Source organism: Simochromis diagramma, unplaced genomic scaffold (genome assembly GCF_900408965.1).
Source record: "Simochromis diagramma unplaced genomic scaffold, fSimDia1.1 OVJJ01000304.1, whole genome shotgun sequence".
In the NCBI taxonomy this organism is placed as follows: Eukaryota; Metazoa; Chordata; class Actinopteri; order Cichliformes; family Cichlidae; genus Simochromis; species Simochromis diagramma.
The window spans coordinates 8,592,255-8,608,199 of record NW_024387030.1 but is presented as its reverse complement, the minus strand read 5'-3'; the positions used below and the strand labels follow the sequence as shown (position 1 = coordinate 8,608,199).

At 40.6% G+C, this 15,945-nt stretch overlaps 1 protein-coding gene across 1 annotated transcript; it reads left to right on the top strand.

Moving 5' to 3' along the window:
- Nucleotides 1-1,486: 1,486 nt before the first annotated feature.
- Nucleotides 1,487-14,104, top strand: LOC120739881 (serine/threonine-protein phosphatase PP1-beta catalytic subunit-like). The gene is made up of 8 exons (XM_040041833.1): nt 1,487-1,616; nt 5,553-5,684; nt 10,448-10,678; nt 10,753-10,857; nt 10,981-11,052; nt 11,334-11,485; nt 12,208-12,342; nt 12,459-14,104. The coding sequence occupies exons 1-8, from the start codon at nt 1,565-1,567 to the stop codon at nt 12,561-12,563; spliced, it is 984 nt and encodes a 327-aa protein (XP_039897767.1). The 5' UTR covers nt 1,487-1,564; the 3' UTR covers nt 12,564-14,104.
- The last annotated feature ends 1,841 nt before the right edge of the window (nt 14,105-15,945 follow it).

The following is a 15,945-nucleotide window of genomic DNA, read 5'->3' as shown; positions in this document are numbered from 1 at the left end:
GACATAATTACAAACCAGATCAGTTTACTATATGTAACCTGATGTAACCTTTACTTTGTTTGTTTTTTGAATCAGTAATAATGTAGCAGGTCTATACAGGGGTGGCTGCTTACACATCTACATTGGGTAGATGCGTCTCTAACAGCATCACCATCAACACAGGAGCACCTCAGGGATGTGTCCTCTCGCCACTGCTCTACTCCCTCTACACTTCAGACTGTGTGGCCACCCATGGCTCCAACACCATTGGGAAGTTTGCTGACGACACAGTGGTGTTGGGTGCCATCTCCAACAACGATGAGGCGGCCTACATGGATGAAGTGAAGAATCTGGCATCATGGTGCCAGGACAACCACCTCCAGCTGAACGTCTGCAAGACCAAGGAGCTGGTGGTGGACTTCAGAAGGGGTCAGCACAGAGACTACAAGCCCATTATCATCAATGGAGCTCCAGTGGAGAGGGTGCAGTCCTTCAAGCATCTTGAAGGACTGCACGTCTCCTCAGACTTGACATGGGCTGCCCACATTCAGGTCCAGACCAAAAAGGCTAGGCAGCGCCTGTATCACCTACGACAACTGAGGAAGTTCAGGGTCTCTCCAAAGATCCTCAGGATTTTCTATACAGGTGCTGTGGAGAGCATCCTCACACAGAACATGACATCGTGGTTTGGGAACAGCTGTGTGAAGGACCAAAAAGCTCTCCAGAGAGTGATCCGTACAGCAGAACACTGCTGCAGGATTGTTCTCCCCCCGCTTCAGGACACCTACACCAGGAGATGCCGGACTAGAGCAGCGCAGATACTGAAGGACCCGTCCCATCCTGGCAACAAACTGTTCCAACTTCTGCAATTTGGTAGAAGGTTCCGCATCATCCGGGCAAGGACAGAGAGACTCAAGAGGAGCTTCTATCCCCAAGCCATCCGGGCCCTAAATACGCACACCCGCCCTCTCACATCATCTATAATTGACTGAGACAGGACTCTCTTCCAGACACTCTAAACCAAGGCACAATGTACATTTCAAATTCCTTTAATTTTAAATATGTTTATATTGTCTATCCTGTAAAATAGTCAGATGTCTATTCATATTAATGTACAGAATTCACCTGCTTGCTGCTACTACTGCACATTCACCCAATGTATATACTATATATATATATAATGTTCTTCCTCTACCCCCCCCCCCCCCCCATTTTTGCACATGTCGAGGAGCGTGTCAGGCTACATTTCACTGTGTGTTATACTTGTATAACTATGCATGTGACAAATAAAGAACCTTGAACCTTGAACCTTGAACATGCTACTGTACCTTTCATACTTTTCGTACGTTTTTAGATTTCATCCCAATTCCTATTTAAACAATTGTAATTTTATTAATATTTTTGTATAGTCATAGTAGATGGTGGGTGTATATAAAGGAGGTAAAAATAAAAAATAAAGTGGATTATTCACTAATCTGCTCCCTGGTCAAGGTCTTTGGCAACCGGTTTGTGAGCAACAACCCCCCCTGGTGTCGGCTGGGGGAACTGAAGCGGCCAACACTGTACGTAAAACAGCAGTGTGAAGATGGCGGAGGGTGAATTGAACGTGGATAGCCTCATCTCTCGGCTGTTGGAAGGTGAACAATTTGAGTTATATTTACTGTGTGTTTTGTGGGGAACAGGTGAAGGGTTCGGTGTTTAAAAAATGGGGTTTAAATAATATCCGGTAACTGTCGCGGTTGCCTCGCAAAATGCAGGAAAGTGTTAGCTGGTAGGGCTAACGTCGGTCCATTTTAACCCTATGCCCGGCTAGCTTCGGCCAACGTTACCGTTAGCTGGTCGTGTTTATAAACACTGCAAGCGCTGAAAGCCTAGCGTGTGTTTGCGCAGCAATAATCTGCGGTTACGTTTGGCAGATAACGTATCGTGTCGTGGCCTTTACTTTAGCGTGTAATTAAACTTTCGGTCTGCTGTGTTTGCGGCATTTTTCGTTTTACCCCATTTGCCAAATTATGTGGGGCTGATGTCAAGAAGGAGGGGCGGGGACGTTTTCTTTCCTCCTCGTCCTGCGTGCATAGTATAAAGTCATTGTTACTGTTGTAGGTTGAATCGTTGTACTGTTACGCAGTAGTATTGCAGCTCCCTTTGGTTTAAACACGTTTGCCCCACATCCGCGGTGCTGACGGTTGTCATTATTTTATTTGCTGCCCCCACAAATTTTTGTGTATTAGTGACCTGGTTATTAGGTGTGCTCTATAAATAAGTGGAAAAGAATAATAATAATAATAAAACACAAATAGCTTTAATGAGTGTCGTTTATCACTAGATCCTGAATGAATCATAGCTGGTTAACTATTGGGTTGTTTTTTTAAATAAAGTTACCTTTTTTGGAGTGACTTGGTTTGGAGGTGTCTTTTTTAGTGGGTATGTTGGTGTGATTCAGGACACTCATGCTCACATATTACCTTTATATATCTTTTTTCGCACTAAAGGTACATCAGAATTAAGAAACACACATGTGATAAAAGAATATTAGTGAAATATGTGTTTCTTTGGGCTCATCCACAGGGATGTTTAAGTCACGCTGTGTTCACAATGACGTTGTTTGCTTTTATACTTTGGGGAATTTTGGTGATGTCTGAGGATGAGGATATTTGGGCCAAGCAGAAAGAAGGATGATGGCTGACCAGCTGCTTCATAGAAGACCGTGAGTTTTCTGTTCCCCTGAGATATCCTTTGAGTCATAGCAGACCACTACAGCGAATTCAGCTGTCCTTGGCATACTTTCCACTGCTATCTTTGACTCTGGTGGAGGATGCTAGGATAATTCTTGGTGGTAACTGCATCTCCCTGGGTTTCTTACCATTTCAGATTTAAAGAGTTGTTTTGAATACAGAAAGGTGACTTTGAGACAGCTGTGTGTGTGACTTTTGGCCAACCATTTATTCCTGCTCAAAAGTCCTCCACTGACGCACTTTTCCTTGGCACTCAGCTCCAACTGTGACTTGTTGATTACATTGCTCATATTTGTAATGCCAGTTGAACTTGGCATTTGACGTCTTTCGTAAGTGATTAGTTTGGTAATAATCTTTGCGGTCTACAAAAGTTTTTTATTTTATTATTATGTTATTGTCTCATAGATAAGTATTTGGTTACCCTTTCAGTTACTGATGTGAGCATCATAAATTGTTATAACTGAGTATTAATTAAGCAATAAATACATGACACATCTTCTTTAATCAAAGGTTTTGCCTCAGAGCTGATTAGAATACTAGAGTAATACAAAACACAAACTCTGTTTTCTCAGTGTTTACCACAGATTCCCAGTTATATATCAAGAGACTCATAATGGTCTTGTGTCAAGTTTCTGAAGAAAGCCCTTTGAAATGCCTTTATTCTGCATTCCAGCATAACAAAGTAGCTTACTGTTTGTTTTTCTGTGTGAGAAAAAGTGTCATTGAGACTGCTTATTCATTCTTATAAAACATGTGAACGCTCGCACAGTTTAGCAAGACAAACAAACAATGATTCTGTTTATGATTGTTGCAAAATCCTTGTCATTGCTTCAGTTTGGCCTTTGCCCCCTCAGTAGTATTAAGTACATAATCTCTTTTAAAAGTGCCAGCCTGCAGAGTGCAAGTGCGAACAGTAAAAGGTTCACTGTTAAAGCTGAGCAGGCTAAACATCCAAGCTTAACTTGCTCTGCTCTGATGAGGCTGGGCTGTTGAGTAAAGAGCCCTACTTCTGCGATTTCATGCTCCGCACGCTGAGAAGCAGATGGGAAATGTAGCAGTGCTGATTCAGTAGATGGAGGATAAGAAATATTAACGGAGGAGCCGTTGAACAGTTTTTGACACTGTGGATTTGGTTTATATTCCTGTGATTCACTCGCTTAAACTCAGATTTGGTTGGATTTCTTAGCTAATGAAACACTGAGAGTCAGGGAGTTTGACTCTCAGTGTAAGCAGAATGCGTATAAATGTTTATATATGTACAGAAACATCAGGCACTAAGCTTTAGGAATTCCACACAAACACATCAATTTGAACTGCTCCCTTATGGGGTCATTCTGTGGTCATTCTGTAATGGTATCCATTAAATACAACTGAAAAAGCTACATTGAAAAAGGGTATAGAAACTCATTCTCTGACTAACATGCATTCGCTTCACTAGGCTCAGCTACCCTTTATTGGGCTCTTTTGTGGGCGTCTAGCTTAAAGGCAATAACAAAATGGTTAGTTATTGCATAATTCCTCAGTTGTGGATTTGTTCATCACTTTTGTTTCCATGCAGAGAATATTTTCATGCCTTGCTTTGATTTGCTTTTTGTAATGTCAACCTAGGAGTTAAAAGCGAGTATTATGAGATCATTATTGAGTCTGTTATCCATTTATATTCATTTCAGCTTTTGTTCACAGTTACTACCATAACAAGTGGTTTTTCCTGCGTAAAGAAATGTTTGCCTCGCCTACAGGGTTTTTAGCCAGTGCCAAAGGAACATGACTAGCGCCAGAATGATAAGAACTGAGAATAAAAATAGCAGTTCAAACCCTCTTTGCATGAGCTGTATAGCAGTTCAGCAAATTACCATTTAACAAGCAGAACGTACACTTAAATACTTTGTATCTTGACTTTCATCAACTCTCATTTAACCATAGCTGCCTCCCTCAAACTCATTCTTATGCTCTCTTCCACTGTTGCAATTAAATAATTTTAACTACTTTTGTTAAATTAAGTTTCATTTTTATCAGATTGTCAGTAATAATAAGAAAATGCATAGATTTCTGTCAAATAGGACATTACAGTCCCATTGCCTTTACTTTACATAGACTAGTCACGCTTACTGTCGTGCGTAGTCATCTCCCAAAGGCTGATTCTAAGCCAGGGATGACTCTGATTACTGGTATGATTTTGCATAGCTATAATGCTGTGTGACTGATAATGTGCTCTTTATAGACCATCTTTAAGAAATATTCAGAAATATTACAAGTTTTCCAGACCTGAAATTGAAAATGTCAAATATATCAGGCACAGACTATTCCAAACAATATAAAACTTAACTTTTGTCTATTCCAGCCTCCAGATAAGATGGCAAGCAAGTAGTTCTTAAGTTATAATCTCACTTTTCATATCTTTGTCTGTTTCAGCTGCTGACTATAACCAGCGTTTGCATTTCTCACTCCCCTTTTTTATCGTTATAAGATAAATCTTCACCCAGAGCTGTGGCGGAACGCCAGAAAGTAGGCTTAAGCTACTGCAGCTACACAGCCAATAAACCCACACCAGTGCTCAGATGCAAGCTGCTCTCACAGAATAAGCAGCGTGTTTCTAAAGTATGGCTGAGACTAAGCAGCTATAGGCTACAGAATCATTACGCCCTCAGTTTATTGGCTTTTGTGATACTGCCATAAGTATTTTTCCCTTAGGTGAAGCATTATTCTGTCATGGCCTAATTTTGATGAAGTTTGTGTTGCTGGTGTTGTTTTGTTTTTTGGGAGTTTTTTTACACACTGATTGTTGATAACTCACTCACTCGACAATAGCACTGACTGTGTAGTTTGTCTCCTCCTTAGTGCGGGGATGTCGCCCGGGGAAGATAGTCCAGATGACAGAGGCGGAGGTGCGGGGTCTTTGCATCAAATCCAGGGAGATCTTCCTCAGCCAACCCATCCTGCTGGAGCTGGAAGCGCCCCTGAAGATCTGTGGTCAGTGTTTTCTGCCCTGACCTAACTCTCAATTAAATTGTTTACGAACACAGAAAATTAAAGGAACCTAAAAACATGGGCACCATTGATATTTTCTCTGTTTGTTTTCCCTTTGGTCCAATAATTGGTTTAACATGTACTCTATAGGTTTTGATTATTTTTCTGTGGCCTTTTGAAATGTCAAACAACAACATAATCTGAATTTTTAATGCTATAGTCTGGCTGCAAAGGGTTGGGTGCACTGATGGCAAACTCCCACTCTGCAAAGCACAGACCACAAACTCTGCATAGCCCACAGCAGCAATCTATTTCTTTGATGCAGCTCAGACTTATGTAACCAGACCGGGTAACACTGTCTTATCCTGGGTCATATAGTAAGTCACTGTTACTCTCTTGACTCAGCTGCTCCATGTATGTAACAGAGAATACACTCACACATATGCACAGATTACACACATACTATAGATAAATGAAAAACAAGCAGAGAAATACACTTTTACAAGTGAGCTTCTTCTTTCTGCGTTTGAAATAGCCATCACTGTTGCTGTGTCTAACTGGCTCTCTGCACACTCCCACATGCTTTATCTCATTCCTCCAGTGTATTGCAGCAACTTCAAACAACTCTGAACTGTCTATTACATGTGTCTGTCCTTGAAAGTAATACTGTATACCACCTAAACACTCAGCCTCAGATAGCGCTATTTATATTGTAAGTGAAGCAGTAAGGAATTTTAATTGAATGCTGACATTAGTGGTGTCTATATGTCTAACATCTCAGTGATCAGTACAGCTAGCTTTACAAAGGCCATGTCTGCCTTTCTCCATACAGGTCTAACTTTGATGAGTTCTAGATGGTGCTGTTTGTAATTGTAACTTTATATGTTTAGTTCTTGAACCTATAACCTCAGGCTAATTAGCTGCCTTTAACTCACAGCTGTGATGGCAGGCAAGCGCTGACTATAAAGACCAAACAGTGAATGTCTTCAATTATTTACTTAGGTCACATGGATCAGGTTCTGAACTTACTTGCACACGATCTCATCTGCTAATCGTAATTCTACTAGTGAATGTTTCCCAAGCTTGCAGCTTTGCCACTGTGTAAACTTAAACACAGACTTCTAATAACCATCATTATGAGGATGAGGATTTTTTTTTTTTTTTTTTTTTTTTTTGCTACAAAAAAATAATCTATGATTTAAAAAAAAAACAAAAATCCACCATCTTGTAATTAGAGTTGTCTGCAAAATAACCAAAGGGTTAGATTTGTTAATCAGTTGAATTAGTTGAAGAAAGACCACAAACATCAATGCTGTGTGCTCTGTGTATGAGCAGGCCTGAGATAAATCGTAAATGTGAAACAATTCTCCAAATCCTTGGTTTATATTATGAGCCTCAGTTTCAGAATTATTATACCCCTAGCAAATAAGATACCTTTTATTACTTCTTGACTACAAGGAGTGATTGAGAAGCAGCACAAACAGTTCACAAATTGAAGAGAATAATATGAAAGTATAATGATATGAACTATGAAACAGAAATTGCTTACGATAATTATCTCTCTTTTCCATACTTGCCCAAAGACATGCTATCCTTGTGTGTTTTTAATGAGAGTGATAGAGGATACTTGAGCCCCTGTTTAGTTTAGTTATAGAGTAAGTTTATTGTCCTTTTGCTGCAGCTAGAATAAACTCACACACTATCCATGGAAACATAAAGAGGACCTAAAGCTATTGGAACTGCAAAACATCACTAAGATTTTACAAATTCTGCCAAGGTGCAATATAAACTTCACTTTAATTTGGTGCAATTTTGCTCTTAACGAGACTGTGGTGTTTGTCCCCAGTAGGGAGCACATTAGGCGGGTGTGTGTTGATAGTTAGTTAGAACAGACCACAAGATTGCACCACAAATCAGTTTCAATTGTAGACTTTTTCCTTTAATTAAGACGTCTCTAGTTTTCTTGATTAAAGACCCTGGAGTAAGTTGATTGCAAGTCTGTCTGCGACGCTAAAATAGATTCTTTTCTTGCATTTACCATCATTATTGTTAAATCACAGAATTCGGCAAGGTCAGTCTTTAACCAGACAGCTGTTTATTTTGTTTTTGTTGAAGGAAAGTGGTAAAGGACAAACTTAAGGAAGAAGGGAAAAAAAACATGTGACAGGGACTCAGGCCTCAGCCAGTGGAGCAAGAGTGTTTCTAGAAGCAGGAGGAAACATTGCTGTATTAGGCTGCTGTAATATTTTAAAGATCACGAAAACTTGATCTGTGTACTGAACCTGTTTTATTTACATTTGTTGTTTTTCTTTAAATTTGACGTGTGCGTCATGATCCCCAAGGTGATATTCTTACCTGAACACACTATACTATCGTTCGAGACAATAACCCTGTTAGCTTAGTGTTTACAAATATACTCTGAGCGGTATTATTCAGTATTCCTAAAACACCTGTACTCTAATGCTTGTACCACAAATGGACAACATAGCCCATGCTGTTGTGCACTGTTGTTTTTCTAAAAATGTTTTATGAACTTTTATATTGCGTCCTCTTGGAAGATAAATCCTGCTAATTTGTGGTTCTGCATTGTGTTTTGTTTTGTTTTGTTTTTAGCTTTCCATTTTCTGCACTGGTTTTGAACCCATAATCTCTGTGCTTCTGCTGTCTGTTTGTTTTGACGGAACAGAAACAGGCCAAGTAAATAATTCACTCACTGACATCCTACAGTTTCTTGTAAGAGTGCAGGCAGAGGCTGCCCTTTTTAAAAAAAACAAACAAACCAAAAAAAATCCTGCAAATTCACATTCATATCAGTATGTTAGTCATACAGTAGCTCTTAGTGTGGAATTGATCATAACGAGTGTAAAATGAACCTGGCAGACCTTTGTGAGCAAAACAAATACTGGCTGTGACTTGTACTAATAGTAATTTAAAATATATTAAACTTGTACAGGTGAAATCTGGATATTCAGCATCATCAGTGGAGAAGGGAGAAATAAAAAGTTGCCATAGTATCACACCTCAGCTAAAGTTAACATAATAGTAAGCTATAGTTGACCTCCATCAGACATCCATCCATTTTTCTTCTTCTTATCCAGTCCAAGGTCATGAGCCTATCCCTGTCATAGGGCAAGAAAGAGGTAACACCCTAAACAGACACAACAGAGACAAACAGCCGTTCATGCCTATGGCCAATTTAGAATCAGCAGTTAACCTAGGATGCATGTGTTTGGGAACTTCAGAAAACTCAGTTATAAACCATGCAGGCACAGGGAGAACATGCAATTTCCATCCAGAAAGGCAGTGCTAACCACCATGTCACTATGCCACCGTCCACAACTCAAAATGGGAAAATAACAAACAAAAAAAATGCTGATCCCTCTCTTACCCCCCACCCCCACCCACCAACTCCTCATGTCTCTCTGATGAGCAGGTTAAACTCCAGATATCACTTTAAAAACAGCAATTAAAGTGGTAGTTTGGACTTTTAAGAAGCTTTGTTGATTTCATACTGACAGCTTGTGACCTGGATTTTGTGCATTAATGTCTGCATTAATATGTAATTCGCTCATGTTTCAATATTGTAATATTAATGTGAAGGATTATGAAGTTGTTACTACAGTGTAAATGCCTTAGATCTTGACCAGTGGGCTGCATGTCTGGAGCAAAACTTTAAATAAATAGATAAAGTAGGAGGCTGTGAAACACAAGCCAGCCAGCTAAGAACACCAAAAACAGAAAATAACATACAGCCAGACTTAAAGCTATTCCATAAATTATTTATTTGCATGGAAGAATGTGCCTTTGCATGCTGTCCTAAGTGTAGGCCTGTAGCCATATACAATTTTGGTGCCAGCCTTGGTTTGGGTTTTGGTGCATGGATGCCTGATAGGGGAAAAAATCATGCCAGCCAACCTCAATATGACTTCAATATAAAATTTACTTTTTCATTGGTCATTTTATTTTAAGGCCAGACAGCTGGACTGCTTAACAAGGGCTGTCATTTCATTGTAATTTGTGCCATGTTGTAATGAGTGTGGTGCATGAATTGGCTTTCCGTTTTGGTCATAATAAAGCCTGTTATTATTGCAACGCTTTTCTGGTAGGCCTCTCTGTAGTCATCTGTGTCTGGAGCACTTAGCCCAAATTAGAGGATCTCTTTAGCTGGTGCAAGAGGATATAAAAGGAAGCAGGTCTTGGCTAGGTGATGAAGTGAGTCTCCTCTGCAGAGACCCTGTGCTCTGGTGAGAGCGACTACCGCTCATCACCGCCTGTCTAAATGTCAAAGAGGAAGGAGATTGAGCGTTAATCCTCAGAGAGTGGTTAAAATTAAAGCAAGTTTGTGTAGATGTGTGTGTGTGTGGATTTTTGGATGGATGTCCTTTTGTAATTAATGTGGATTGCGAGCGTTCTTTGCCTCAGTAGCTTACTTTGCGTGCTCTGGTGACAGTTTTAATGGTTTTGTGTGTGTGTGTGTGTGTGTTGTTTGGCTCGCTCACGCAGTCCTAATATAGGCTCAGTCTTATGTCCCAACCAAACTACTGTCTTGCAGATCTTATCTTAAAATCCAAACGACTTCAGTGAGTTGTGCATGTAGGAGCCAGGAGGTAGAAAAACACAGCATTAAAAATATTTCTACACTTTTTTTCCCTCTAGGCAGAATTCTCCTCCTGCCTGTCTCTGTTTGACTACAACATCCTGCCTTTAAACTGTCAAATTAACACCCTTACTTGCCTGTCCCCTCATCTCTTTTACCTCTGTTTCAGGTGATATTCATGGGCAGTACACAGACCTATTGAGGCTGTTTGAATATGGTGGCTTCCCTCCAGAGGCAAATTACCTTTTCCTGGGTGATTATGTGGACAGAGGGAAACAATCCCTGGAAACCATTTGCCTTCTGCTTGCCTACAAGATCAAATACCCAGAGAACTTTTTCCTGCTCAGGGGCAACCATGAGTGTGCTTCCATCAACCGCATCTATGGGTTCTACGACGAGTGTAAGTACTAATAAACTGAGGCTTTACACAGGCGCAGTTCAGTTCTGAGAATATCTTTTGATTTCTTTCACCAGGCAAGCGCAGGTTCAACATCAAGTTGTGGAAGACTTTCACTGACTGCTTTAACTGTCTCCCCATTGCTGCTATTATTGATGAGAAAATCTTCTGCTGCCATGGAGGTGAGGGAGCTACCGTCGACACTCGCTGCCCTGAATCTGAACTGCAGCTTTTTATTAACCCGTGTTTGAAATAGCTCTATAGTGTCTTTAATCAAAAGCAATCTTTTTGCCTTTTTGTTCCAGGGCTGTCACCGGACTTGCAGTCAATGGAGCAAATCCGCAGGATCATGAGGCCCACAGACGTGCCCGACACAGGTACTGTGTGTACCTGCATGTTCTTAGATGTATGCTCGTACTTGACACTGAACATGTTCACTTCCTCTGGATTCCTCCGAGGAATTTAAGTTTATTTTTAAATGGAAAAAAACAGCCTCTCCCTTCCTGAGTGTATGACTGTTTCATCAGTAGATCATCTTTGTTACATCAGCCAAGGTTTTAGCAGATTTTTCCATTTGTCTGTTTATTCTCTCCTTTCCACTTTTTTCCCCGCTTTGTGTTCCTCGGGTCCATCTATCTTCTACCTGTGGGTATCCCAGGTCTGCTGTGTGACCTGTTGTGGTCAGATCCAGACAAGGATGTACAAGGTTGGGGAGAGAACGACCGCGGGGTCTCCTTCACCTTCGGAGCAGATGTGGTCAGTAAGTTCCTAAACCGGCATGACCTGGACCTCATCTGCAGAGCCCACCAGGTAATTGGGAGTGGAATTGGGTATGAGTCTGATTGTGAAGTGAAAGTTCCTGTAGGCACAAAGCTAGGATATTGATTAGCCTTTTTTTTTCTTTTTTTTCTGTGATTTAAAATTGTTTATCCATTTGCTTCAGTTATGTCCATCCTCAATTTTAATTAATGTTGTTGATGAGAGGACACAGAAAACAGAGCAGAAAACATCTATTAATAGAAGCTTTCTAATTTCCTGCTCCCATTCGTTCTCTGTATTCCTCCCATGTATTGTACATACAGGCACTCAGTTTATAATATTTTTTTCTTGTTTAAAATATTATTATGCAAACTATGACGAGGCACTTTATTCATTTACGGCCTGGAGATAGAATAGATGTCTCTTGCTTAACTTGATCTCCTACCAGTGGAGTGGAGTGCATGGAGAAAGGTAAACAGGAGCAACGCTTGTAGTATAAAGAGTCATCCACTTATGACACTCTTGTCTGTTGATTGTCACAAATAAGACTTTCTCAAAGTACTGATCATACAACTGAACAATCAGGAGACTGGTTCCTAAGTTACCCACGGTTATTTCAGCTCTGCATTTGGTTTTTCTTATTGATTTCAGATGTAGGTGGTTACATACACTCAACCTTGATAGCAAACTTGGATTGTGAAACTAGCTGAAGACCTGTTTCTTGGTATTGATTTTTTGTAGGCGCTGGAATAATGTCATCTTTCTTTTAACAGGTTGTGGAGGATGGATACGAGTTCTTTGCCAAACGCCAACTGGTCACACTTTTCTCTGCTCCAAACTACTGCGGGGAGTTTGATAATGCAGGCGGTATGATGAGTGTTGATGAATCCCTCATGTGCTCCTTCCAGGTAGTGTGAAAACCATTTGCCTTTTTCGTGTGTTTGTTTGTGTGTGTGTGTGGGTGTGTGTGTGTGTGTGTGTGTGAACTGACAGTGACACATTTCTCTGTGTTTGTGTTTTAAAGATCCTAAAGCCCTCGGAGAAGAAGGCCAAGTATCAGTACGGTGGTGTAAATTCTGGCCGGCCCGTCACCCCACCCCGCACCACCCAAGCCCCCAAGAAGAGGTGAACATACAACCGTGGCTCTCCCTCCTCCTTCTCACCTCATACAACCCCCGTCTGCCATCATGGCACCCCTCTGTAACTCCCCTGTATAGTGAAGATACAGGGCTTATCTAATTGCCCGAATCTTTTTTCTCCTCCTTCCCCACTCAACCAACCCCTCGTCAACTCCACTGACAGCTCTTTTCTTAATGTGTACGTGTACATAAATTTGCTGTGACCAATCTTTTTGTCTTTTTTTGCCTGTTTGTTGGTATTTTTGATATTATTAACAAATAATCTTTTTTGGTGGTTTTATTTCTAATGCTTTTTCTTTTGTTTTCTTTCTTCTCTGGTTTTCTGGGCTTCTGTGTTGTGTAAAGGAATGGCTACTCTGTTTAGAGCGGCAACATGACCAAGTCACCATAAATCTTTTTCAAAACAAAATGAAGGTTCAACGTTATTTTGCCTTGACCTCTGAAAAAGCCGAGAGAATCTTTTCCGTGTGTTTCAGTTCAGACTGCGGTTTCTGTGCAATGATAGTTCCCTAGACACAAATAACATTTCTTTTAATCCAGTTTAACATCTTAAACTCGTTACAGCATGTGCAGTGCACTTTGTGGTTGTTGTGCACAAGCCCATTTTATATATTTAACCAATGAGAAAGCGCAACTCCCAATGAGTAGCAGAGAATGTGAACAGACCGACTTGAATGAAATATAGAGGCTAAATCAGATGCTGCTGGCAGTGACACGCTCTACCCGAAAACAACGCCCTCTGGGCATCGATTTCTCCACTCTGTTATTGCCTCCCTGCGCCACAGCTCCACTCCCACACAAAAACATGCCGCTCTCCACAGAAAGCTGGCATTAACCTTTTCTTTGGTGTATTTAATATTTGTTCTGATTAGGATCATTTGCCTTCATTTTAAAAAAAAAGAAAAAAGATCTTGATCTATAGTGAAAGGTGAGCGAGAGAGACTTTTTGAATGTTTGAATGTCTGTGGTGGGTTAAGTTCTTGCAGAAGCATTTGTGACAGTGGTGGGTTTTAAATGGGAGCAGCTAATATAAGGAGATTGTGCTCTGCAAAGCTGGATCTTTGTATGGAGAGAATAAAGATAAGAAATGTTAAACCACTGGCTGCAATTTCACAGGATTCTAAATAAGCTCTTACATTGTTTAAAAAAAAAAAAAGCTTGACAAAATGCCCCACAGTATTACAAGTGTTTAGTTCAACGTGCATGTAGCACAGTGAAAACAAACACAAAGCTTTTTAGAAGCTTTGTGGGAAAATGCCAGCCGTCCAGGATAAACTGATAGAGTTGGGAGTGGGTGGCGGAGCAGGCAGTTTTAGCATCACTGTACGATTGTGTTGCCACCTGGTGTGTAAATACAGTACTACAGTTAAAAAAATGATATGATTTCAAATTAGACACTTCAGGATGGAGCTTCATCATATTAGCAGTCCACACATGGGGTGTCCTTTGCTACAAGAAGGTACTTAGACACTGGCCAGCAATAAGCTTGGTTGGTGAATCAGCTTTAGTGTGCTGCATATGAGGTGCAGTTGAAATTTTGTGAAAAACAGTTGCCTCTTTTCTTTCATTCTTTCTACTTTGTTTTGCTCTTTGTTGTATTTTTATGTTGTCTGTTCACATTGTTTACTTTCATTTCACTTAATTTATTTCCTAATAATGATAATAAGAATAAAATGAGGTGTTACCAAAATCTGTTTTGCAATTTGTACAAGTTTGTTTGAAAGTCTTTAAATTCAATAAAATGGATGGAACCTAAAGGCTGTTTTTAAATTATTGACTGTAATGTGTGGGCAGCTTTTACACACTGTACACTTATTTGTCACAATATATAGTTAACGTTTTATATTTTCCTGGCTTAAATAAGAGAAGGTCCACATTTGCGTGGTCATTTTGTCTCCTCCTCCATCACCCTATATCTAATATCCTCTGTCACACCAACCCTCTCATGCCCTCCTTTACTACATCCATGAATCTTGTCTGTGCCCTTCCTCTTTTACTCCTCCTGCCTGGCAGGTCAATATTCAACATCCTTTGTGCAGTATCTTTTTTTTTTTGTCAAGGGCACTGTTTCCAAACCATGCATCATAGCAGGCCTCACTACCCTCTTGTAAACCTTTCCTCTTACTCCTGCTGCTATCCTTCTGTCACCAATCACCCCTGGCACTCATCTCTACCCACTCCACCTTAGCTGCACTGTTTTTCACTTCTCTGGTCTAATATCTATTGCTTTGGACATTTGACCCCCAAGTATTTAAACTCGTCCACCTTCACTACCTCTGCTCTTTGTATCTATATTGTTACACCTGCCTCCTTGTCATTCACACACGTAGTCTGTTTTGCATCTACTGACTTTCCTTTCTCTTCTCCAGAGCATACCTCCACCTCTCTAGTCTCTCTTAGACCTACTCTCTCCTCTCACTACAGATCACAATGTTGTCTGCAAACATTAATATTTGTCCACTCCTGCCTGACCTCATCTTTCAGTCTATCCATCACTGCTGCAAACCAGAAAACCTCCAGAGCCAATCCCAGATGTCATCCCAACCCTGCTTTGAACTCAAAGGTCACGCCTTCCACATACCTCACCCCTGTCTCACTGTGCTCATACATCTTCTCCACCACCCTCAGATACTTCACTGCCACTCCCGAATTCCTATTGGCACCCTATCAAATGCTTTCTCTAGATCTACAAAAATACACAGTGCAACTCCTTCTGAGCTTCTCTGTATTTCTCCATCAGCACTGTCATAGTAAACATCACATCTGTGGTGCTCTTTCTCAGCATGAAGCCAGGCTGCTGCTCATTGATCACCACCTCTGCTTAACAAAGCTTCATCAACTCTTTCCCATGGCTTCATGATATAGCTTATCATCCCTCTGTAGTTACTACAGGTCTGAACATTGTGCTTCTTCTTGAAAGTCAGTGCTAACACACTTCTCCATCCCAAACAAAAAACAATCTGGAAAAAAAGTCCACGGCTCTCTCTCCAAGTCTCTCCAAGACATCTTCATACCTCCACAAGTATGTCATCTGAATCAACCATCATTCCTACTCTTCATCTTCTTCATAGCTGGCCTCGCTTCCCTTCACTCATCCTATGCACTAACTAACTTTCCTTAATTTGTCCTCCTCTCACTCTCATTTCCCTCGTTCAACAGCTCTTCAAAGTGCTCTATTCCTTTCATATTTTCAACACACCCTCTTCACTCATTCATACATTTCCATCTCCATCCTTTTGTATGCAGCAGAAGTGAACCAGTGTGGCAGTTTAAGCAGCTAAAAATGCCAAACAACTCTAAGCCCATTTCAGAGCCCTCTGGAAAAAAAAGGCCTGAACACAATGAGGTCAGTGACAGAGAAAACAGTGAGGG

Bases quoted from the DNA above. Each gene is read 5' to 3' on its own strand.
- LOC120739881 (XM_040041833.1), top strand. From the start codon at position 1,565: ATGGCGGAGGGTGAATTGAACGTGGATAGCCTCATCTCTCGGCTGTTG. The intron at 10,858-10,980 runs GTGAGGGAGCTA...TTTTTGTTCCAG, and splicing joins AATCTTCTGCTGCCATGGAG to GGCTGTCACCGGACTTGCAG. The intron at 11,053-11,333 runs GTACTGTGTGTA...TGGGTATCCCAG, and splicing joins CACAGACGTGCCCGACACAG to GTCTGCTGTGTGACCTGTTG.